The sequence below is a fragment of the Pongo pygmaeus genome, chromosome 19 (assembly GCF_028885625.2).
Source record: "Pongo pygmaeus isolate AG05252 chromosome 19, NHGRI_mPonPyg2-v2.0_pri, whole genome shotgun sequence".
Classification (NCBI taxonomy): Eukaryota; Metazoa; Chordata; class Mammalia; order Primates; family Hominidae; genus Pongo; species Pongo pygmaeus.
The window spans coordinates 14103277-14130496 of record NC_072392.2 but is presented as its reverse complement, the minus strand read 5'-3'; the positions used below and the strand labels follow the sequence as shown (position 1 = coordinate 14130496).

At 36.6% G+C, this 27220-nt stretch overlaps 1 protein-coding gene across 1 annotated transcript in view; it reads right to left on the bottom strand.

Annotated features, from left to right (window-relative positions):
- Positions 1-27220, bottom strand: part of LOC129016866 (protoheme IX farnesyltransferase, mitochondrial) — a 140311-nt gene that overhangs the window by 91072 nt on the left and 22019 nt on the right. Inside the window, exon 4 of the mRNA XM_054456629.2 lies at positions 16059-16183. Within this exon, the coding sequence (XP_054312604.1) occupies positions 16059-16183 (125 nt within the window). The remainder of the gene's footprint in view (positions 1-16058; positions 16184-27220) is intronic.

Genomic DNA, 27220 nt, shown 5'->3' with positions numbered 1-27220 from the left:
GCTCCCCACGACCTCTGCACCTGCCTGTTTACATGTTTCCCCTCGGGGTTTGAGCAGTAGGTTACTGAAGGAGCGAGCCACACTCCTGTCACACGCCCTGAAAGAGGGATAAGGGAACTTCTCCCGTTTCAGAGATATAGGATGTGATTTTGAAAACAGAATAATGAGTCAGAAACAAATCCAAAATACAGCATAATGTGGCACATTATAACAGCTGCATTTAAAAATAAGCCCAGAACAACCAGCTAACAGTTTAGGACCAAATTAAGTTAAATCACCACCTCACACATTTTTTTAAAATCCACCTATTACTATGTAAAGCCTTTCTAATGATCTTTCCCAAGGAAGAAACTACAAAACAACAGATTTGATATTTTGAAATGTAAAGCCTCCATATAACCCAAAATAAAAATAAAGAGCAAAGTAAGGGACAGGATCAGAAAAATGGTTGTAACAAAGGGTTAATGTTTTTAACGTAAAAAAAAGCCCTTGTATGTTCTTTAAAAAGAAAATATCTTCATGCTAAAATGGACAAAAGATATGACAGAACAATACTGGCAACTAACAAAAAGGGAAATACAAATAATGAATAAATATTTGTAATTAAAGCATCATGAACATAAGCCCATGTTACTTTTCTCAAAATTTAAGATAAATAACATGAAAAGAATGTGTTGACCAGTGCGTGAAGACACAGGAGTTAGGGGTGGGTGGCACAATGTTCACACAGGACCAGGGGAGTCCCTGCAAGGTTTTGATTAGAAGAGGGATATGATCTCATTTATATTTCCAGAAGATCGCTCTGGATGTCGTGTTGAGGATGCTGTAGAAGGAGAAAGTAGAAGTAGTAATAGCGATAAAGAGGTTATTACAACCCTAGCAAGAGATGATGGTGGTGCTAACATGAAGGCTGTGAGAACTGGCTGGAAAATCCAGCCATCCTCTAATCATTCCTCACAACTTCCACAGCTAACACCTGTGTGTGTGTGTGTGTGTGTGTACGTACGTGCCCGCGCGCACAATCAGCATAATTTCCTGATGGTATGAATATGGGGTTTGAGAGAAACCAGGAGTCATTGATGACTCCAGCATTTCTGGCCTGAGCAACCAGCAGATTGGATTGACAGCAGCTGAGATGGAAGTCATAGCAGGTTTGAGGGGAAAGATCAGAAGTTGTAGAAACGTTACACTTGCGGTGTCCTGCATAAGTCTAAGCGGAGCTGTTGAGAGGGCAGTTTAGAGATCTAGAGAGTCTGAGTTTCTGTATCTCCTAGCTTGTGTTTTCCTCTAGTAATGAAATTTCTGATGAGAAAATGTATCTTTGAAATACATTTTCACTAATGGCTACTCAGGATGGCTGGCAACTTAAACTTACGAATTGTTTATTTCTGGAATTTTCCATTTAATATTTTCAGATCTCAGTTGTCTGCAGGTAACTGAAATACCAGAAAGGATAACGGGGACTGATGTACCAGTTAATGAAGGGTAACTTTTAAAAGCCTTCAAATGACAAAGAAGATGAAATTAATGTACAATTTCATTTAGTATTATATGAAAAAAAACCTGCTATGCTGTTATAAATAACTTTTACATTGCCACTAACTTTAGCTTAATTTTATCTCTTCCCTTAGTATACCATGTTTTTAAAAATAAATGTATGGGGTAGAAATGTAATTTTACTGCATGTATAGATTGCACATATAGTGGTGAAGTCTGGGCTTTTAGGGTATTCATCAACTGAATAACTTACATTGTACCAGTTTCTCATCATCCACCCTTTCCAAACCCTGTCACCCTTCTGAATCTCCACTGTCAATCATTTCATATTCTATGGCCATGTGTACATATTATTTAGTTTCCACTTATAAATGAAAACATGCAGTATTTATCTTTCCGTGTCTGACTTGTTTTACTTAATATAATGAACTCTGGTTCCACGTTGCTGCACAAGACATGATTTCATTCTTTTTAATGGCTGAATAGTATTCCATTTTCTTATCCACATTTTCCTTATGTAATCATCCATTGATGGACACTTAGGTTGATTACATATCTTTGCTAAGGTGGTAGGGCGGTGATAAACATATGAGTGCAGGTATCTTTTTGATACATTGATTTCTTTTCCTTTGGGTAGATACACAGTAGTGGGATTGCTGGATCAAATGATAGTTTTCTATTTTTAGTTCTTTGAGAGATCTCCATATTATTTTCCACAAAGGTGTGCTAATTTACATTCCTACCAACAGTGTATGAGTTCCCTTTTCTCTGCATCCTCTCCAATATCTGTTATTTCTTGTCTTTTTAATAATAGCCACTCTGACTGGTGATTATTACCCAAATTTTAATTCAACTTGTTTTATTATAAGCTCAATGACTAATACATTTCCAAGAAAATGTGTACAAACAATAGGACCATCTTCCTCTGTACATCCTAAAATGTAGTCTCATTTTTAAATGACAGCTCTGATGAATTTGCAGTAATAAAGAAACAAAGTAACACTGTGTGTTTAGCCCCTTTTAATTGTTGAGCTTATGTTCTCATTTGTTGACCCATGTTCTCCTTCATTTATTCAGCAGTCATTCACTGAGTGCCTGTCGGGTACCAAGAATTAAGATGAATAAAATATGCCCTTATAGCAAGAGGGGAACATGCCCTTATAGCAAGAGCTCATAAGCTAGTGGAACATTCAGATGCATAAAAATATACTGAAGTGCAATTTAATAAATGATGTAACAGATGTAACAGAGCCACATACAAGGAGTTAGGAGATCTCAGAGGAGAATGTGTCAAAATTCTAGAAAAGATTAAATTAAGCCCTATCTAACTTGCAAGTTTATGGAAAGCAAGTAGCAAACAACTATTGATTAAAATGACCTTAGTGGAAGAGGTTAAATAAACTAATATAGGGACATTTTTATGCAACTACATGTAATCCCTAATTATCATAACTTAAGAATATTCATTTCAGGTGTTTTCTATCTAACAACTAAGAGTTCTATATGGATATGACTATAGGTCTTTCACCAAATTATTTAACTCTATTCATCAAACACCTAAGGGCTAGACTTCTTTTACAGAGGATTACGGTGTTAATGTCACCCGCTGGCAACTTGAGGTACTTTGTAGTAAAACATCAATGGCATAATCAGAAATATTTCTTTGATCAATGAATTATTAAAAATGAATGCTGAATTTTTTACTATTATACTAACCTATACTGACATTTAGAATGCAATTACGAATTCTATGTTCAATTGCTATTGAGATTTCAACTTGATAGAAATGATGATAAAAATAAGGATGAAAATAAGCATGACAATGAAAATAAGGATGACATGTTTAAAGTGATTTGATTTTCTCTTCTTGCAAAAAGAACACTGGAGTTAATTGGCTGAATGCCTAATTCAAATGTTTATTTATTAAGTTCATGTGAATTTTTAAACACTATGCTTGCAAAATGATAACGACATCTGGAGTACCATACTTAATGTATGTGTGAATAGTTGCAGGAAAAAATGGGATAACTGAGGGAAAGGATGATTAAGAAATGTGGATAACTCTTTAAATACTGAAGTCAAAAAATATACTAATATGGAATGACAAAAAGTAAATTAACTTTAGGATCTGGTGTTTTAATTTGACAGCTGTTTGACAACTGCAAAATGGAAAACTAACCTCAGACAACTGAGTATAAATGAGAGGTGATTAGGCCAAAGAACTTCACATGGAAAGATACAATATACATTGTCCTAACGCCTCACATGGGAATAGATAAATGCAGGCTGGAATTTTTATTGTCTTTGAAGGTGCTGATATTCAATAGACTTAAATTTCACAAAGAGCTGTGTGTTACTCTATCACAATTAATGGCACTTTCTGAAACATAATGCCATCAGTAGAGAAATAATTGTAAACACATTTGCAATTTCCCGGTGTTTCTTGAAGCAATTTTGAGTCTCTGTGACTTTACCTTTTGAATGCTAAAGCAGTAACATACTCCTCCTCTTTTAAAATTTAAAAACAATGAGCTCTTTTACGGTATAATTCAAGAAGACACAATTGTCCATGGCTAGCAGCTGAATCTACGAGCTAAAATTCAGTACCTGCGGCTTGATTCTATATAAGCTGCTGAGATATTTCATGCTTCACTTTCTCAACATGAAAATAAGGAGAGAAAACTACATTCTATTAACTTACTTGAGAAGAATTCTGTTTTCAGAAAAAAGCTATTTTTCATCATCATCCTTTATTTAGTAAATAATATAAAAATTGTATGTCCTACTTCAAAGACAAGAATTGGGGTGGAGGAGTCAAGACAAGTTCAACCCAATGACAGGTTTTGTAGGGTATGAGAGTGAAGGGAGGAAGGCACAAGGGGGCAGAGTACACAAGAACAGAGGACAGAAGGGAGGTTGAAATGCATGGGCTGATTTTTGGTGCTTTCTGTGATGAGAAAATGAAGATATTGGACAAACAAAATTAAAGTTATGCCAGAGGAGCATGACTAGGTCAATTGAAATGTCTGTTGACATTTTAATGAATGAATGAATGACGTTTTAGCTGAAATCTAGAAGATCCTATAGTTCGGAGTGGACAGTGAAAGGAGACGGGTCTTGAGAAGAATCAGATCATGCAGAGTCTATAGGTCAAAGTCAGGACTTCCTTCTCTAGCCTAAGATTAACAGAAAGCCATTAACTATGTTACCAAAACCTACCAATGGCTGCCCGACACCTACAGGGTAAGTCTGGTTGCTTTAGCAAAGCACATATGCCCTTCTCGGCCTGCCCTCCTGCTTCTTTAGCCAAATGTCTCACAGTATCCTCCCAACCTTGTGCTTCTGCTACACTGCAATGTTTGTAGTTCCCCAAATGGCCCCCCATGTTATAAAATTTCACATCTCTGGGTCTTTACTCTTGATGCTCCCTCTGTCTGGAAAGTTCCCTATCACATGCACATACCTAGTAAAAAACCCATCTAACCTTTTGATGCTCTGGTCACTTTTCTGAGAAGCTTTCGTGACCTTCACAGGTAGAAATGGCCACTCCCTACACCTTCCTTATATGCCTAAGGCACTGCCTATATTCTGTTACAGAGCCAATAAATGTTATTGTTTTTATTGCACTTATTTATTCATCTGTCTTCCTCTACCTGACTGTAAGCCGCTTCAGAGTAGGGACCAATCTTTTTATCTCCAGCAAAAGTAATCAATACATATACATGGATCCTTCCAGAAAACAGCTTTCAAGAAAATAACAGCAAAGAATATCAGCACTTTCTACTATGTAATGGCATTCTGCTTTCTGGTCCAGCCAAATCAGAATTACTTTCTAATAGGTGGGTGAATGTCAAGAGGATTTCAACTGCCTTCCCCAACCTCAATAGTTTGCATTTGAACTAAGTAGAATAAACAAAATTCTGTGGAAGTGTGAACTGCTTTTTGAAGGTATTAAAGTCTTAAAGCCTGAATGTTCATTGAGTGTTTACAAAGAGGGTCATTTCTGATGTAACCTGACTTTACTTAAGTCATAGGTTCTTAGGATGGCTGAATATGTTCTGCTGGAAAACTTATAAACTATTTTTCCTCTTGTGGAAAAAATACATTACACTTTGTGCATGCTCACTCAAATACATTCTTCAGCCATGCACTCACTCAGAGTAAGTGAAAATCATGAAAGGAATTCAGCCTCAGTAAATTCTGTCCTTTACTGATATCCTAATTTATAAATCCCTGAACATTTTCATAAGAACTGAGAATCTGGTCTTATGGTTTGTTCTTAAGGTCAGAAGCTGTATTTAATCCCCATTATTTTAAGTTAGTAGATTACATCAGTAACATTAGGGGAAGGATCTTTATCCACATATCTTCAGCTAGCTGTTTAAGGAAATTATACACAGTACTATTTAATCCTTTGTATTTACTTCATCTAATGACAGCAATATGACACAATGGCATTTTCTAGATTACCAACCATACTTTTGCTAAAAGCAATATCAGATCTTAATTTTATTCAGACATATTAATGAAAATGTTGGAATATTAAATTAGACTTTTATTTCTTTCTTGTAAGTGGTAGTTTTCTTTCTTGTAAGCTAGCAGGTAAATATCTTTTAGTACTAAGGAAAGCCCAGTCAGAATGAAAGCTAAAGCTGTACTTTAACTTAGTATTTTAAGGTTACACAGTATATTTTAAAGTATAAAGATATTCTAGATTACAAGTATACATAAATCTGATTAACTACCAAAATTTCTCTTTTGTTTCATCCTATCTCTACATTCCATCACTCAAATCCTTTAGAATTTCTTTGTTCCCCCTCTGATCGTTGTTTCCGGAAGAAATCTGGCATAGGATCTGAAGGAAATGCCAGAGTGAAATTTTCCTTAAGATTAATCACACAGGTAAGTAATTTCCCTTTCTTGCCCAACAATATTTTCTAAAACTTCTTAAAAAATTGATAAGACAGAAATGGGTGGTCATGAAAATGTGAATTTTAGGATTTACTTAATCACTTACACACAAATTTTAAAGGTCTAATAGCTTGCTTAAAGCAGTCTGGAGCTCTATTACTAGTTAGAAACAGCAACAGACAAAGAAGTCTCAAAAGGTAGTCCGGGTTAAAGAAGCATAGGTATAACAATTAACATCTGCTCTACTGTTCATCCCCACTACCCTCTGACATCCCAATTTCTATTCCTTTCAGTGTCTGGGGGCTCAGTTTAGAATTCAGAATCATCCAATGATACCAATTTTAAAGTAAAAAATATATATGAAGGCATCGAAATGTTCACAAATTAAACCTTAAAAGCAGTTTGTCACTAAGGCAAAGAGAGCATGAGACAAAGAAACGATACAGTCTCCCAGGGATCAGCCACACAGTCAGTTTTTACATCAATGCCATCAGTCATCAGTCAACCAACAGTCAATCTAACCCAGATAACAGGGAGGGGAGTCTGTGGTTCACAGCAGAGAACTAGGAGGCTAATGGGATTCAGAAGAACAAAAACCATCAGGAATGGCAAAATATAACTGAAGATTAAAAAAAGAAAAGAAAAGAAAGAGATAATTAGAAAAGAACGTTACTTTGACCTCTGCTAGGTGGGGGTGGTGGGGAGATGAAGGAAGCAAGTCTCCAAGCCACCAAAATCAGGTTTAATCACAACATGCTACCCAGAGATACACACCAAGAATTATAACTCCCCAAGTCCACATTGTATCATTTCCATTATGTCTCAATTAATTATCTGCTTTTGAATCACCCTTTTCCACCAACATTTCTTTGATTTACCAGAACCTCATACATAATTCCACAATGCTTACTGAATAGCAGAAAATCAATGTCTGCTGAACCCAAGACATCACCACATATCCAAATATGAAGAATTCATAAACAAGTATATACATACTTGACATAAATATATACACATATTCATAACATACATATATTAAAGTTTGCCAGTATAACCCAAGTCTTAGTACTCTGAGAAAAATAAACATGTTTCCTTCTCATTAAGACCCTGCTTCTCAGATCTGAAATTCTACTTATGTTTTGTGCCTTTCTTGTAATTTTCTCCAAAATAAAGTCTCTGAGAACATCAATAGTTCTCCTTAAAGCTAAGTTATAAATTCATTCACCATTTATTTCATCTTACAAAAGAGCTATTTTTTTTTCCTGAAATCCCAGGAATCTAGACTCAACCAAGACTGGAGATAACTGCAAGATATTCAGATTCTGAACATGTGAAAGATGTGGGCCAAAACCAGACCAAACTTTTATGTTAATAACAATAATAATAGCTAACATTAATGGTACACTTAGTTTGACTAAGACATAAGTGCTCTAGATCCACTCGATGTCGTTAGAGGTAGATACATCACCACATCCACTATGTTAACTCCACCTCTACTACACCATGGCAAGGATGTCAGCAGTTAACCTGGTAACAGGAAGACTCATATGAATAAAGAACAGCCCGATTCCAAGGTAGTGACTGGAATAAGACATCTCATTTGAGAGGAAACAGTAGTGAACTGGGTCCACAGGTTCTGCTCCCAATATGACCACTTTCAAACACGTGTGATCAATGGTACCATTAAGCTTCATTTTCTTCTTCTACAATACTGGAATAATGCCACCTCACAGAGTCGTCCTTAAGAAGCGAATAATGACCAGTGGCATGTAAATTATTGAAAAACTATTTACAAATATACATTCGAATTATCATAATTTCTGCATTTGTTGGCAAAACTTCACCTGGAGTTATTTTGGTTATAAATACCAATGCCAAACTCACTCCACTGAGATGGATCATTCTGGAAAGGGGAATCAAATGTAATTTAGAAATTATTTGAGGTTATTTAAATTCAGGAAAAGAGACTCTGCATTCAAAATGCATTTTCTTTCTGTCATTGTTCAGTAATGCTCATCATTTTCCTTATATATAAAAACCATATTTAGTTATAGACTTTTTCCCACATGGTATTCAAGAACTCTCTAGGCAAACCTGATCTAGTGCAGTAGCTAATTTGAATCATCTGAATAAGCCACGAGTTATGAACTTCAGAGACCACTGAATGAATGCAAGTTGCCCAGCAGCTAAAACATCAAAGTCAAACAAATCACAACATTCAGAAAAAAAATATATTTTTCATATTGATTTTTTCTTATATGTATGATGTTCAATAAATCACATCACTGGTATTCACTAACATAAGTCTTATTCTCCTAGAATACAACACCAAATTTAATAACCACTTTTGTTCAACATAGAAGATGAAAGTCAATTTCTATTGCTCTAGGCAGTCTGTATAGTCAAAACACAAGAAACATCAGAGAAAAGGAAAATGGAGAAAAATGCATTAGATATTAATCTCATATTCACTGGGAAAACAAAAAAATCTTTACCTGTTTTTCCTTTCAGAGTTTAAAAAGCTGTAAATTTTCTTTTGCCCTACCTACTCTGTAATTCAGAGCTCTTTACCCAAAGCCCTTCTTTTTTACCTTATTTCAGCCATGAATGTCTCTCAAATATTGTCAGTATTAAACAAAAACATGTCTCTTCTTGACCCTATTTTATTCACACCTCTTGATCTTTCATTTGCTTTCACAAAAATTATTCAACATTCACAGATACACTAGATCCCAAAGATAACATACCCTTGTCACACTTACCTTTCTAATTATAACCTGCTTCTCAGATCTGAAACTCTACTTATGTTTTGTGCCTTTCTTCTAATTTTCTCCAAAGTAAAGTCACTGAGAACATCAATGGTTTTCCTTAAAGCTAAGACTAAGTTATGAATTCATTCACGATTTATTTGATCTTTCAAAAGAACTATCTTTTTTTGAAACCTGATGAACCCAGACTCAAACAAATGATCTAATGTATGTACAATGCTTAGAACATTATTTGGCATATAGCACAAGTGTTTGCTGCAATTATTGTTATCATGAACACTTATTGCTACTTTCTCCCCTCCCTCATACATATTCCTTCAAAGTTGTACTCTACTGTCTTGCTCTATATGCTTGTGGGCAGAGGTGATGGATGTACAAAATATGTTAGTCATAATCATTGGTTTCCAGAAGTTAAGAGTTCTCTAGGAAAGAGATATAAATGGATAACTGTACAGCAATACCACAAGTGGCTACTAACCATAGTCCGAAAGTGATACACTGGAAGTATTATCATATGAAAGGAAAAAGAACACTGAGTTTTTCCACATAGCAAAACTATGACCAACAGATTGAAGTTATAAGGAGGCTGACTTTGGCTCAGGATCAGGAAGAGCATTCTACTCATCAAGGCTGTCCACTTATAGAGCCGGTGGCCTTGGGAATCAGTGACAACTATAGTAATGAGGAGACAATCTGCTAGGAATATTGTAAAAACTAAGGAGATCAGTCATCAAGATTCTAGAACAATTTACTAATAGCAGAGTAATAATGGGTGTAAAATGTTTTCTAAGGTCGTGTGTGGTGTGTGTGTGTGTGTGTGTAAAACAGTACAATTAGGCTGACAGTAGAGCAAGATGTAGCTACAAAGAGGGTGAAAGCTGAGGCCAGCCAGGTGACCTTGGCTGTGGTCAGGAAATCTCTACTTGTCTCATGGGAATGCTTGTGGAAAAAAAAGAAAGAAAAAAAGAACCAAAGATGAGATTTGTTTTGATACAAAGATATTTTTACATCTCATTTACAGTGAAAGATTGAAGGCATAGGTGGGCTATGAATAGCAAGACCATATAATTACCTGTCCAAACTAGGACACTTGAAAGTAAAAGAGGCATTCTTAGTAATTACGCCATGAACACAGGCATAAAGAAGGACATATGGTCACCCTAGCTATCCACGAGTAATTAAACAAAAAGAAATGTGGGCCAGGGTTTGCCTGAGACAGAAATTATAGCCAGGATCTTGGGCAAAGATCTCAGAAAAAAAAATTGAAAGTAGAAATTATTAAAGCAGTGGTTCCTAATTGGGAGTGATTTGGGGCCCCAGGGACCATTTGGCGATGTCTGAAGACATTTTCAGCTGTCACAAGTGGGGGTGGGGGAGTGCCATCAGTGTCCAGTGGGTAGAGGTAGGGGTGCTGGGACGCACTCTGCAACACACAGGACAACCTACACAACAGTCATCTTGTCCAAACTGCTAATAGTGCTAAGATGAGAAATTATTAAAATTTCTGTATTACATTTGTATTAAAATAAAAAGACCTCACATCTGCACTGTAAAACATTAAAGATAAAAACTGAAGAAAATATTTGCACCTTATAAGTCAATGCAATCTATATACAGCAATAGCCCTTAGACAAAGACAAGCATCCCAACAGCAAAACAGGCAAAACTCACCAGCAAACAACTGACCAAAAAACCCCTAAATGGCCAATAAGCACTAAAAAGTAAACAAACTCCACCTCGTAAGTTATCAAAACAACTTGAATTAAAAGAACGTTTCTGACGTTACCTATAAACCCAGCCAAGATTTTCTAATTCACAGCGTTAGTGATGAGCACTTTAACATACTGACAAACAGAAGCGTAAGTTGATTTCAAACAAACAAAAGACTGGGAAGACATTTAGTTTTACTTGAAGTAGTTTTTCTTAATTTTAACTTTTTATCTTGAAAACTTCATAATCTCTTGACATGACCACATATTTTTAGAAAACTATCGAAATAAATAAGGATATATGCAAAGATTTAGCTAAAAGAATTTCAGCTCAGCATTGTTTACATGGACAAAAACTAGAAATCCCTAAAATGTCGAAAAAGGAGAAACTGATTAAACAAATCAAAGTATATCCATATACAATTCTTAAAATCATGCTATGCTGGCTGGGTGCAGTGGCTCATACCTGTAATCCCAGCATTTTGGAAGGCCGAGACGGGTGGATTACTTGTGGTCAGGAGTTCAAGACCAGTCTAGCCAACATGGTGAAACCACGTCTCAACTAAAAATACAAAAATTAGCTGGGCTCGATGGCGGGCGCCTATAATCCCAGCTACTTGGGAGGCTGCGGCAGGAGAATTGCTTGAACCCAGGAGGTGGAGGAGGTTGCAGTGAGCCAAGATTGCACCACTGCACTCCAGCCTGAGTGACAGAGCGAAACCCTGCCTCAAAAAAAAAAACCAAAAAAAATCTGTACCAAATATTGACATGGAGAGATGCCCATGACATACTATTTTATGAAAAAATATACCCAAACTATATATATGTATGATATATATGTGAAGATATCCATATGTTAAATATGTTTTATATATGTTATATATATGAAGATATGCGTGTATGTGAAGAAGTCTATAATAATGTAAATCAAAATGTTAACAAATGGATCTATTTGGGTGGTGAGATATAGGCACTACAAAAGCAAGATATTTGTTTGTTTCCAGTTGTATCTCTAACACAGAACAATGTCCAGCATAAAGGAAAAGTAAAATAAAATTTGTTATTGTTATTTTTGCTTATCTATATTTTCTCACTGATATGCAATGAAAACATCATTTGCATGATACATGTTTTAAATGTTGCCTTCTAAAAGAATAATTCAATAGCAAAACAAAATGTTTTACACATAGAAATAGAAAGAATACCACCTACTTTAAGGATTATAAGCCTTAAAGAATAATTTATGTAAATATGCTCTGTAAATTCTACAGCACTGTATAAATGTAGAAAATTAATTATTTTGTTAAGATCATTTATTCTGAAGTTAAAGCAGTTTCATGTGTGCTTTAACAGGCAGCCATCCTCCCAGCAATTTCATTTCCAACAATTTGTCCTTTAAAAACAATTAGAGATCTATGCAGTGTTAGTTATAGAAGCAAAAAGCTGCAACAATGGAGAACTGGTTGAGAAAGTTGAGGCATATCCATAAAATGGAATATCATCTCACCATTAAAATGTATCTTGTAGAAATGTATTTACTGACATACATACTGACTGACATAACCACTCTAAAAAACCATGTATATGTAATCTAGGTAAAATAATCCCAATTATAGCTTATTATAACACTATTATGTCAAATCCTCAAAATAATGTTGTAATTTTTTGATAATTCTTATCTTTTTAAATTTGTTAATTCAGCTATTCAGTTTGTCACTTGTTTCTCGAGACTTGATCAGTTAAACCATCTACAACATTTTATCTTTCAGTTGCAAAATTCAAAACATTTTATGGATTTTTCCATCCTTTGAAGGCATATGCGCTTTAAAGCCACACTACGGTTTCGAATGAAGCATGTTTATATATTACAAAATATGTATGTAATTTACTTTAACATTTTAATGTTAGTGGTTTCTTACACATATCTCTTTAGGCACTAGTCACTTCTTCATAGTTCAGAAGCTGAATTTCATTCTCTCCTTAAAACAAATGTAAAAACTGCTTTCCAAAGCTTTATTTTTTCTACTTTCACAGAGATCACAGAAATAGAGTACAAAGAATACTGAGAACTAAATGAATAATGCTAAAAGAAAATATTAATACAAAATATAAACAAAATTTGAATCTTTTTATAAATATGAACAGAAGGAAAGTTTTCCTCCCATAGAATTCTATTAGAAGTGAAGAACTTTTATACAGACCAACCACATATATGTATTTTTAATTTGAACACTAGCTCTCTAAAAAAAGTATAGTAAACTCTTCCTTTTTGCTAAGGACTATTTCTTCATTTATATGCTGGTCAAAAACTCTGTTGAACCCTTATTGTCCAGTGCTCTTTGTTCTGCTTACACTATTTAAAAACACTAATAAAAATGGTTTTGCATTCCTTTATTTTAAATGTATAAGATTGCCTAACACTGGAACTAAAATATCTCTAATATTATTGGGAAATATTATAATTTGGGAAGCTGACTTATACCATAATGATAACACTAGGATTCTACTATACTGGGAATTGTTGAGATTTTTAAAGTGTTGTGATGCTTCCAAACGAAATCACAGCCTGAGACAAGTGGAAGGAAGCAATATGAGGGGTATAAAAAGATGGAGAAATTCACTTGTACCACAAGCACTGATGAAGAACTCACATCACTCAGGACACTGCAGAGGCCTGTGTGGGATGAGTGACACATGGAGGAACATGACACGGAGTTCCAACGGAAGATCAGGAGAGCTGTGTAAGTGGGATGCGGAGCAAGGCTGGAAAACCAGCCTAAGGAGGAAAGAGGCAGACACTGCACTTTTTCAGGACCAGAAAGAATCCCAACATGGATTCTGTGGCTTTCCTCTGTATTTTTACAATTTACAGAATCCAGCTCACTCCCTACAGCAAAAACACTTCTACAGACTAAAAATCAAGCAGCCACCTAAACACATCCTTTTAAAATTTCCAAAACCTTGGCTTATGTTCAATTTCTGTCAATTTTTGCCTAAATGTAAATCATTCAATTTTTATTCCTCCAAATACTTTCTTGCTACAACTGAGAGGTTTTTTTCATGATAAATTCTTTTTTTTATTTTTTATTTTTTTTAAATTTATTTATTTATTATTATTATACTTTAGGTTTTAGGGTACATGTGTGCAATGTGCAGGTTAGTTACATATGTATACATGTGCCATGCTGGTGCGCTGCACTCACTAACTCGTCATCTAGCATTAGGTATATCTCCCAATGCTATCCCTCCCCCCTCCCCCCACCCCACAACAGTCCCCAGAGTGCGATGTTCCACTTCCTGTGTCCATGTGTTCTCATTGTTCAATTCCCACCTATGAGTGAGAATATGCGGTGTTTGGTTTTTTGTTCTTGCGATAGTTTACTGCGATTGATGATTTCCAATTTCATCCATATCCCTACAAAGGACATGAACTCAACATTTTTTATGGCTGCATAGTATTCCATGGTGTATATGTGCCACATTTTCTTAATCCAGTCTATCATTGTTGGACATTTGGGTTGGTTCCAAGTCTTTGCTATTGTGAATAATGCTGCAATAAACATACGTGTGCATGTGTCTTTATAGCAGCATGATTTATAGTCCTTTGGGTATATACCCAGTAATGGGATGGCTGGATCAAATGGTATTTCTAGTTCTAGATCCCTGAGGAATCGCCACACTGACTTCCACAACGGTTGAACTAGTTTACAGTCCAAATTCTTGAGCTACCTATTTTTGAAAAGAAAAGGGGTGGGGTGAGAGGGAAGGAGGAGCAGCTCCAACTCAAACAACTCTTATTTTTTATAATATTTAGGAGCTTCTGAACCATTTGATGCTTTTTAGTTATTTTTTTCTCTGAATGTCCATACTTTATTTTAAACATTTTCCTTGAATCTACATAATTTAAATCCTTAAGATAATGAGTAACTCAAGGATAAATGTAGCTTTTCAATTTAAGAAAAGGAGGCTGAAAACTAGAATGTGCTCCTGGCTTAACCTTGGGTCCCAGATGTATAACCAAATAGAGGTAATAACTTTTAAAAATAAAAAATAGACCCAAATGGACAAATAAATCAATTTGGCTCATATTGCTTTTTATTCGCATTTTCATTAAAAATATGTTCATGGTGGAATCATGTTTATTCTCTTTACCAGAAAACATGGGAAGGTAGCAAAAGGAAGAAACTACTTGGAAGAGACGGTGTTCTGCTTTATAGAAGGGGACGATCTTTTTGGTAAAGTGGTAGCACTATTTGAACCTCACTGTAAGATTGTTTTGACATCCAAAATAACAACAACAACAAAAAAACTTATTTGAAATAGATTGATCCTTCTCCAAACAGCTGACAATGTATTGTAGAACCATAATGACTATAGGCATTATCACATTAAATTCACATATTTTGCAGACTAGCAACTTATATGTCCACTCAGCCAAGCTGTTTTCCTGCTGGTAACTTGAATTCCTGCTTTAAAACTGTGCCAACTCCTCTTGGGTGTTCTGGTAATGAAAACGACTTTCCTTAAGTTTTAGCCAAAACTTTTCACTATAGCATCTTATGAAAAAGCCACAACGTTAAGGCAGACCACAATGACCAGATGGGAAAAAAAAAAAAACTATTTGGGAGAATTATTTTGATGTTTAAAATAATGGGGGGGAAGTATTAAAAATAATGTGGTAATTTTGGGGTATAACCTTATTCCATATACCAAGTTAACTGAGTACTAAATTATTGATTTTTTAAAAATAGCTGAATATGCATAGTTAAAATATATTCTGTTCTTTATAGCAGTGGTTTAAAATGCAAAGAAATCAAACCAAGAAAGAATAGTGCATAATGACAAGCTCAGGGAAATGTATCTGAAATGGATAAACCAAGATACCACTAAGAGTAGAAAGTTATGACAGCTCAAAAACATGTTTTAACCCAAGGAATCCTAGTCATTTGAAGCATCTGTTCTACTGCTCTCTCACCTGACATATCTGAAAACCATTAATCTCAAAAGAAAAGACAAATTGGTTATGAAACCCACAGGCTCCTATAGGATATATAGTGTTACAAATGCTTCTCCATCAATATATATGAGTTGGGAAGGTATTTAAAAATATGACAATACAGCCATCTAGGAAAAAGTGACAATACCATAATTTAGGTGACAGTGAGAAACTGACCTGATTGATGGAGTTGGCAGCACAGGATGCGAGGCCTGTCCCAACAGAAGTAAGCAGGAAACAGGGCCAGTCAAAAGGGCCCGGAGCCAATGCAAATCCAGCTGCAGTGGTACTTACAACTAGAGCTGCGATACAGAAACAGAGCAGACACAGTTACCAACAAGAGTCCCAACTGTAAAGGCCAAAACGACAAAAAACAAGCCACCTTTCATATAAACTAATTGATTATATTAATAACACAAAGTACAAAGGCTGATCTTTGGCTTAAAAAAGATCCACATTTTTCTGATTATAAAAACTACATGTACTAATTACATAAAAATGTTAATTTTCTTTTAATTCCATACTCAAGAGAAAAAAAATAAGGTCAGTCTTCCAGATTCAATCATTCACTTATTCATTCAAAAGACATTTACTGAATACCAAATTTGTAATCAGTACGCACTGTCAGGGATAAAGATGCATATGGTCTTATTCTTGTTCTTGGCTAATTTGAAAGGAAGATGGCAGATATAGCTTAATAACTGTAACACAAGATAGCAAATAACAAGGATCCCAATTCCGTGACAAACTGCAGACAAGCCTAGGAGTGGTCTTGCCTATAAGAGATGACGGTCCCAGCGGTCAGAGAACGTGTAGTGGGAGATGATAATCCTACAGGCCACCAACAGGAACCAAGGGAAGAGGCGAGGTACAGAAGAAGCAAAGCCAGACATTTCAAGCTTCCACCAAGGCTGCTCCTTTTCGGTAGGCCCTGGAGCTTCTTTCCTGGGGTTTACAGAAGCTGACAGGGCAAGAAAGTGTCCAAGAGTGGTGCTGATATGGAGCTGTAGAAATTCGCTGGAAAAAGGATCACCATTGGTGGGCAAATCTGGGAAAGCTTCAAGAAGATGACATTTAAGTTGGATTTTCTAGAGGGGATGAAGAGAAAGGAAGAGAATGGTGGGGTGAGCAACATTACAGGTACATGGATAATTCCAAGAACAGGCACAAGGGAAGGGAAGATCGATGTCAAGAATCTAAAGTATGCATGATACCATCTACCTAGATTCTCCAACCAAAAACCTAGGAAGCATACTTGATTATCTCCTTTGTCACTCGCTATATCCCATTCATTACAAAGTAGTGTCTGTTCTATCTCTACAGTATGTTTCAAACCCATCACACTGCCAGCATTTAGTCCAGCATTTCTTAACCAGGGGTAGTTTTGCCCCCCAGGGGACATTTAGCATTGTCTGGAAACATTTTTGATTGGAGGGGAGGGTGCTACCTGTCTTCTAGTGGATAAAGGCTGAGGATGCTTCTTAACATCCTATGGTGCATAGGACACCCCTCAACAACAAATAATTTTCTAGCCTAAAATGCCAATAGTGCTGAGCTTGAGAAACCCTAAACTAGTCCAAGTAATTACCATAAGAGCTTTACCCCCTAACTGGTCTCCTTGCTTCTATCTTGCTTCTCTTCAGAGTGATGTTTTTAAAATGAAAACAGATCAAATCACATTGCTGCTTTGAACACTGAAAATTCTTTGATGCTATACCTGATATAAAATGTAAACTCTTTCTCTGCCAGTAAGTGCATCTCACAGGTCTCTTTAGCTCAATCACTATTATCCATTCATGAGACTTCTATTCTTTGAGCATTCCAAGCTCTTTCTTGTCCCTGGTTTCTTGTACTTTTGTTTCATCTGCCTCTTTCCACAGCTGGCTCCTTCTCATCCTTCAGATCCCATCTGAAATACTACTTGTTAAGGGGAACCTTCTTGATCACCTCATCTAACGTAAGTCTCCCCAGTTACTCCCTCGCTCACATCCTCCTTTCATTTCCTTCACGACACTTACTACACTCTGACTCCTCACTGGAATATAAGCTCCATGAAGGTAGGACCCCTGTCTGTGTAGTTCACTGCTGTATTTGGGGGTGGGGGGCTATCACTATGCTAGGCATAGAGCAGTATTTACTGGAAAAACAGGAGGAAAGGTGGCAAATGTCAGATTGCAGAATAGCAAGCTGAGGAGTTTGTAGTTTGGTTGGTTGGCAGTGGAGAGTCACTGAAAGTCTAATGCAAGAAGGCAATCTATAAGTGGAAGTATCTGTGCACTGTGACTTAAGAGAGGCAGAGAGTTTTACAGAGAAACATTTTAAGAGGCCATACCATTAACTCATTGTGAATAAGGGTTGTAAAAATGGGATATTTTGATTAGAGAATTGTTAGGACCTGGCAATTGGGAGAGGTAGGAAGATAAAACAACAAAAAAGAATGAATGGAAAAGTGCACTTTACCATTTACCATGCACTTGGGTGACATGGAAAGGAATGATAACATTAATAGAAGTAAGGACATTAGGGAAAGAGGTGATGAAGCTAGCTGGCCTTAGGAACATGTGCTGTTTTGAGAAACCGTGGGACATCCAGGTAGAAATATAAAGAACACAGAAGAAATATGAAACTAAAGCTCAGGAGGGAGGCTTGAGAGACTGGAGAGGCAGGAAGCTCTGGAGTCGCCTAGAGGCCATGGCTGAGCCTGAGGGAATGGATAAGATCAAGGGACAGCATGCACGATGCAGAGAAGTATGTGAAAAAGTCAGACCTTTACAGATGGGGGGAAGGAAAAGAATGAAAGACACAAAGAATATTTGGAGACATGCATCAAGACAATAAGGTGGCATGGGTGTCCAGTAACCATGAGAGGGGCTACAGCAAGCAGGACAGGAAGGCACCACTACTGGCATCAGGAGGTACATGCTGGAGAAACTGGTAGTTCCTCCTAATAATCATGAATTGGCTGGTATGTTCTTCAATCTAGTCTTATCAGCAACTTAGAATAATCCTTTATAGTTGTACCATATGAACAAGCCCCTTCCCTAATATCTAGATGGGTCACGGATTTCTTGATATTGCTAAATCAAATGAATACTATGGCTGGGTTCGATGGTAGTTCGTAAGGTGCCTTAAGTATAACTATCTCAACTCAAAGTACCTAGAGCACAAGTATTTTGGCAAGGGGTCCTTCCTTTAACTCAGTTGTTCCCAAATACGGTGTGCATCTGAATCTCCTGGGGGAAGATTTACCTCCAGAAACGAGAGACATGCACAGATATAAGCAGAGAGCAAGGTTCAGGAATGAGGGTGCAGGTTTGGATAAAGATTACAGGAAGATGAGCAGATTAGGAGCCGAAGGCCAACGAGAGGCTAATCAGAAGTCATGAAGACACACACATTCAGGAGAAAGGTAGCACGGCTGAGGTGGGGAGTCTAGGCCAGAAAGCACGTGTTGTCCCCTCTCACATCTCCTCTGCTTAGGGGTACAGCCTGTTCTGGCCCATATATGCTACTACAAGTCATAACACAACAAGTGCACACAAGGCACCTAACAGCAGCAAAGAATCACATGGAGCAGAGGGCAGCAATCAAAGGTAGAATACTCAATTTCAAAGTAAACATTCCAGAAAAAGTTTTAGCTATCCAATTCTGTTAACAACTTATGCCCAAAGGAAAATGCCATGGTGATTACAGACTCTGAAAACAGTAGTCGCAGGTACATTTTACCCTTGTGCCAATGGGGAACGAACAGTCTCTCCTGTCATAGGCCATTTAGTTTTACCTGCACACATTTAACGACCATCAAGAAAGGCACTATTTTTAAAGCAAACAACAAAGCTCCATTTAGAATACTCAATAGCACCCATCTTTGAGGAAGCTTTTTCGTTCTTTGTAGATATCACACCATAAATTGCAAAACCTCCTGGACAGGCCAGTGTTAAAGAACAAGAGTCATCTTGTTTTGCAAGACTCAAGAGCTCTCCAGACTGGTTAGGCGACTCTTCACATATTGCGTCAGTGACAACCAGGACTAGAAGAAAAATCCTTAACATCCAGGCTGCCTCTCATGTGTATCAGAGTTCTACCATGCAGAAGAAAGGCCGATGGTATCAATGGGAGAATTTGAGGGAAAAAGAGACTGCAGAGGTTTCTCTCTTAAAATCAAACTAAGTAAATTGCTTCTCTCCATAGAGTAAATCAGCCAAAATAATCTGACTATATTTTAAGGCCTTGAACACAAAAGCAGAGTTGTTTACTACTCATAAACAACTGTAATAGTTAAAAGAAAATCTACTATAACATTCTCAATATATAGTTAGTAAAATCTAGAGTCACAAAAATAGAAGACTTCTGTACCCATGGGTTCCACATCTGTGGATTCAATCAACCTTGGATCAAAAATATGCAGAAAGAAAATAGTTACATCTGTAATGAGTATGTAGACTTTTTTTTCCTGTCATTTTGTAAACAACACAGCATGACAATTATTTATATAACATTTACATTGCATTAGGTATCATAAGTAAACTAGAGATGGGATACTAGAGCCAATCCCCCAGGGATACTCCAAGGGACGATGTATTATACTTTAGATATCTCTAAATATCCAGATCAACATTTTGTATTGTGCTTAACAAATTTTTTTAAGTCATTTACCATCATAGTGGACAAGAAAGCCCCATAATCATTGAACTGTCAACAATAGAAATGTTCTAAAAAGAAAGTTCATTTTGTTTAAAATTGAAAAGGGTATGTAGTTACATGAAAGGAAAACTGTTAATCAGAGGAGGAAGTATCTTGTTATTCTTTTTATTCACCCCAGAGCTTGATGGGGTGATAAAGCATAGAGAAAGTACATCAAATGTTTGACTGAATCTACTGATAAATTGAGAAGAGACAAAAAGTGATTTATAAAAAGCTAACGAAGGGAAAAGAACAGTGTTTTATAGTAAGACATAACAATGATGAAATTTACAAAATGGAAATACTACCTAATTTTAAAATGTACAAATTGTAAATGGTAATACATGTAAAAATAATAACAACTATTACTAGAGAGAAGGAAATTTGAATTTTGTAACACATTTCTAAAAAAAACCCAAAAGCTATCAAAGAATGTATTTATACTTATTTCATCAAAGCAATTAATTTGAAAAAGAAAGGCAGGGACGACTGATAAATTGTACAAGTAAAATTGACCAAAGCAATTTTCTCATACAACACTGCCATAACTGTAATTAAACATTTCATTGATTTCCTGGGGTTCATTACATGGAATCATTTTGTAACACCAAAATCTCATTAAAAGTGAATGCAATATATTCCCTCATTAATAACACCTGAAATTATATTTTATTTGGTAATCTCATATTCTGCCCTTTTACAAATAAACATAAAATCAATGTTGCCAATGAAGCATGACCCATCTAATATAGGCCCAGAGGCACTACACTGCAGGCCCAGGAATGACTCTGGGAGCCCATAGGAGAGTAATATTCCCAACCAACAGAGCTTGACTCATCCCCACTCCTGGGTGGAAAGCCAGGTAGAGAACCTCAAGCTTCTCCATGAAAAGAGATCCAGTAGCAGCCCTCATTAAAGATGGTCCTGCCTACTAGGTCCAATCTGTTGTCCAGGATTCATTCGCTCCAGATGCTCTCTCATCTGCCTCTGCCTTCTCCAGGAATAAGTTCCTACTATGTTTCCTAAAATTTAAAAAACAAAACAAAACAAAACAAAACAAAACAAAAAAATGTTTTTTGCCAGATGCCATGGCGCATGCCAGTAATCCCAACACTTTGGGAGGCTGAGGTGGGAGGATCCGTTGAAGTTAGGAGTTCAAGACCAGCCTGGACAACAAAGTGAGACCCTGTTCTACAAAAACTAAATTAGCCCAGCTCAGTGGCATGTGCCTTTAGTCATAGCTACTTGAAAGACTGAGGTGGGAGGATGACTTGAGCCTGGGAGTTCAAGGCTGCAGTGAGCTATGATGGTGCCACTGCACTCCAGCCTGGGCAACAGAGCAAGGCCATCTCAAAAAAAAGAAAAAAAAAAACACCTACATTTTAAAATTTTGAAACAATCACAATGAGATATGCCCTGCGCTATGGTCTGAAAGTTGGTCCCCTCAGAAATTCACGTTGAAACTTAACTCCCAGTGTGGCAATACTGAGAAGTTGGGCCTATAAGAGGTGATTGGGTCATGGGGGCCCAGCCCTCATGAATGGATTAATGTATTAATGGGTTAATAGACTATCATAGGAGTGGGACTGGTGGCTTTATAAGAAGAGGAAGAGAGACATGGGCTAGCACACTCAACCCTCTCACCATGCCATGTCTTGTGCTGCCTGGGACTCTACAGTCCTCACTGTCAAGAAGATCCTCACCAGAGGTGGCCCTGGACCTTGGACTTCTCAGCCTCCATAACTGTAAGAAATAAATGCCTTTTCTTTACAAATTACCTAGCTCCATAAACAACAGAAAACAGACTAAAACATCCTTGACTGGGCGGGAAGAAAGCAAACCTCCACAATGAGAACTGCTTATGACGGCCATGTACTTACAAGGGCAAAGCAAGCACTATAGGCTGCTTCCAGGAACTAAGAGCAGGTCATGCTGGCAGCTAGAAGGAAAACAGGGACTTCAGTCCTAGAGCTGCAAAGAAATGAATTCTGCCAACAACCAGTGAGCCTGGAAGAAGACCCTTTGCCCCAGATGAGAACAGTCTCAACCAACACCTTGAATTCAGCCCGGTTAAACCCTGAGCAGGGTGTCTAGACACATCATGCCTGGACTTCTACCTGTTGAAACAGTGAAACAATAACTTTGTGTTGCTCTAAGCTGCTAAATTTGTGGTAATGTGCTTCACTGCAATAGAAAATTAATATGTACTGTAATGAGGGTAACATTTAAAAAGGACTAGTCTACCAGCAACACAGAGGACTGATTGGAGTGGAGGAAAATTTACTCAGGGAACCACTTAAAGGTTACTGCAGGGCGCTAGGTGGGAGGCGATGAGGGCCTGGGTAGGACGGCAACAGTGCAAACAGAGTTCGCTGTAAGTATTTTGAAGGTGGTGACAAAGGGCTTCATTACTTTTAAGCAGCTACTACAAAGGAGCTAAACATAATTCAGTACTTCAAATAATCAAATCCAAAAAGGTCAAAGAGGATTTAGGGTCAACTAGCCTAATTTCTCTCCTAATGTAAATCCCTTCTCCAACATCTCAGTGTATAGTCTCTCCAAATCTGGTGACAGGAAATTATTTCTCCTTGGGCAACCCCTTCTACTACAGAAGAGCTCTAGCTGTTCGACAGTTCCTTCTCCAATTAAGTCAGAATCAACTTCCGTGAAATACTTACTTAAGATGCAATTTCTGTGTTCTGGAGCAGCAGTGAATTGACTTTTTTTTTTCTTAGCACAACCCTTCAATCATGCAAATCCAACTATTTCTACAGTTTCTGCCCCTCCAAGCTAAATGTCGCTAGTAACCAACCATACTTGACTTCCAGGCTCCTGTCCATGCCGAGGGCACCTTCTACAGACACAACAGTTTCTGACTATATCAAATGCACTGAGCACAGTGTCTGGTAAATAATAAGGGCTTAATAAGCAGTGCTCTTGGAAATTATTTAAATGTGGCTCATAAAATTATAGGTGAAATATTTCTCTGGCCACTACACTTGGACTTTACATTTCAAAGCAGTGCCTAAGAGAATTTAGAGAAAAACAAAACACTTCACACCACACTCTGTATGCTTCTGTACTATAATCTAAGTTATCTCTCTGTCTCCTCCAGGGGAGTGAACAGATAGCAACCCTTTAATAAATGTAGACTAAAAATAATAATGATAAAACAAAACTTACATTTGCAAAGCACTTCAGTGTGCCAAAATGCTTTTACATTTATTAAAATCTCAAAAATACTGCATTTCAAAGAAAGGTGTGGATACCGCAGGGACATGGTAAGAAAGCAGGAGAACTTTCACTTACGTTTAATTTTTTAACCCTTTCTTTTTAAGCCCACATTTTGCATATTTTAAAATGAATATATCAGTGTAAGAATACATCAATTTTATTTATATGTAACTATCCATTTATATATATTTATATATAATAGCATAAATATTATAAATATACATAAGTATACTTAAAGTTCTTTTTACAGATAAAGTACAGGACTAATAAACTTGAAAAACTGGCTCTAAAATAAAAAGCAAAGCAAGCAATTGTAGGTACTAATGTCTGATTTTCTATATGGACAACCATGTGCAAATTACTGGTAGTAAAATCTACCAGGGTCTAATCAAGAGAATCATACGGTTTATGTCTAAAACATTTGGCTCTCTCTTTTTTTCAGAGGCAGGGTTTTGCTCTGTCACCCAGGCTGCAGTGCAGTGGCACAATCAGAGCTCACAGCAGCCTTCAACTCCTGGCCTCAAGTGATTCCTCCACCTCTGACTCTGCTTCCCAAAGCACTGGGATTACAGGTATGGGCCACCATGCCCAGCCAGAATATTCTTTATTAAGTACTACAAAGACTCATTTTCAGAAAAAGAAAATTCCACTAACTGAAGGAATTAAGCACATACAAACACACAATCACCTAGCTGATCACAAAATCACAAACCAGGCAAGACAGGCTTTAACACTGTATCTCTGGCATAGGATCCATGATAACACTTCTTCCTCTACAGATTTTAAGGGGGAATTGGAAGGAGTCACAGAGGGAGTCCCATACTGGGGGTGGGCAGAAGCAGCCCTGCCACGCATGCTGTTACTTCTGCAACAGAGGGAGCTTTATCTGTCACCCATAAATGGAGGCTTTCACAGGACTTGCAGTACAAATTTAGCCAGGCCCCTAGTTCTAACCTCACAGTATACTTTGCAGGGCAGCAGAGAACCACTTGAAATGTTTTAGCTTTTCCAATATGCAAGAGGTTTTCTTGAAGAAGCAACTTTATCAAGAATTTTTTTTTTTTAAGTCTCACTACTTTGGGAGTATTGGTCTCTGAGCACAAGCATAATGACTTACTTAATTTTCTAAAATCATCAACTAAAAATAACTGTAAAGATTACGTTAAAAAATGGGTCAGCTACATCTTCCTTTTCTTATTTCTCTGTGTCTTAATGACTCACTATTTTTTAGCACTGGCCACAAAAGAACTAAGAGAAAAAACAAAAGTCCAAAAAATCAAGTTGGATAACTATCAATTCTGATAAAAGATTTGGTAGCAAGATTAAAGCCACTGGCTAAATGAGACTCCGAGATTTTCTATAGATTTCAAATTACCCTTGTAATCTATTATATCTCATTATCCTTGATAGCAGATACTAAGCAACATTGTAATCCAAGTCCCATAAACTTGAGATGTAATCTCTTGAAAGCTGTTTAATGTGGAAAGCTGACCAAGAGTAGGCAGTTAATGAATTTGTATGTGGTTTTGTTTATGTGTGCGTCCAAGCAATGGAGTTAAGCTTTTGTTAGTAGATCTCAAAGTTCAAAATTGTATAACTTAATTCAGAGGAAGGAGCTAAGCTTTTGTCAGTAGATCTCAAAGGTCAAAATTGTATAACTTAATTCAGAGGAAGGAGTTAAGTCTTTTTTGATTTTTAAATGAGAGTGTACTTTTCACTAAATAGCTGTACTTAATGATTTTCATCTCTTTTTTATTAGCACCTTAAGCTTTGAATAGTTGAATTTCTAACTTAAGTGAGTTTTTTAGGCTTCACAGCTTGGCAGCATTCTGTGAACCACATAATATAGTTGTCTTCTCAACAGACATATCAAAGCAGCTGGTAATTCTCATGCTTATTGTTAAGTTCAGATGAAAAGTCAATTGATATGAGACATGCTATTTTTTTCTCAGCCATGTTAAAAGATATCAATCAGGGGCCTAACTGATTATGAACTATAACCACTTCTGGTTAAAAGATAAGACTTTTAATACAGGTTTTTAACACCACAGCCACAAAGGTAAGAATTTATTAGGGCTTCCTGTTTTCCTTTCTTATTTTTCATACAATTAATGATGAAAGTTAGACTGAAAGTCCTAGGACCAAATTAATCTCATACCTTCAAATTTACTAAGCAATACTGATTCCAAAACGAAGTATTTGAGTATGGTCACCAAGGCAGTTCACCAGGAAGCATTTGGTTTTCATTTGCAATTAGCATTCAGAAAAAGGAAAATGAAGTATCTATCGGGCTTGATAAATATATAAATAAAAGCTGTTTATATTAAGCTAATTTTGCAACACTGAGTGAGATCCTGAGCTTGTTCTTTCAATTATAGCTTTTCCTTGATCCAAAGAGCTTTTCTACCTTATCATCCTGTTTTAGTTTGTTCTTCTCAATAAAGAAACTCAATTTACTTCATATACTCAATAACCAACAATGTATAACCTTTTTAATTAACTTAAAAAAATTCCATAAAACTGGTGCCTATAAACTGATGAATAAAACTGAAACTTTTAAGAAGCAGAAACACGTAGTTTCAAAACTGAGTTTGGCAAAAAATTGTTAGTTGGACAGTGTTCACAAAAATAAAGCTTTATCTCAGTTTCATATCAAAATTACAACTGTGATTATCCAGAGAGCAGATATTGTACAAGATAAACACTTAAAATAAAGAATTAAGTCTCCATTTCAAGTATCGTTCCGACTTTGACGGTATTTAGCATTTAGCTACCTGTGCTTATTTTGCAGAACACATATAACAAATCAGCAAAATGCCAAAATGCTTTTACATTTATTTAAATCTCGAAAATACTGCAGAAGAATCAACTTCCTTAGAATACCTACTTAGGATGCAATTTCTGTGCAATTACTCACTTGTGATTTACATCTGGACCTAACTGCATACATATATATTAATGTATCATTGTTTTCTTTTCCTTTGGGAATTTTCATTTATTCCTATTAATTGGTTAGGCAAGAATGTTGGTTATGTCATTCTAAGCATTCAAAAGAGCTTTCTAGCAAGAATCTTTTAGAAATACTTTTGAGATGATCAACAACTGAAAGACTTCCCTTATTGGTGTTGCTGTTCCTTTAAGCAAAACTGAAAATCAATAGTTTGTCAAACCTAATAGCAATTCACTGATAACAGGACAAAGCAAAGTCTTTGCGGATTCCTCTGAGCTCCCACTGGTACAGTTTTCACAAATTTGATGAACTTTAAGAGAAACACAGTGGGGCCATCCCCAATCCTCCACAATTATCCTGAATACAAAATTGTGTTAACAGACTAAAAACTTCAAGACACAATGACAGCAGTTGAAAGAGACACTGAAAAGCAGACCAAATAACTATAAATGCACAGCTGCCTAACAGTTTA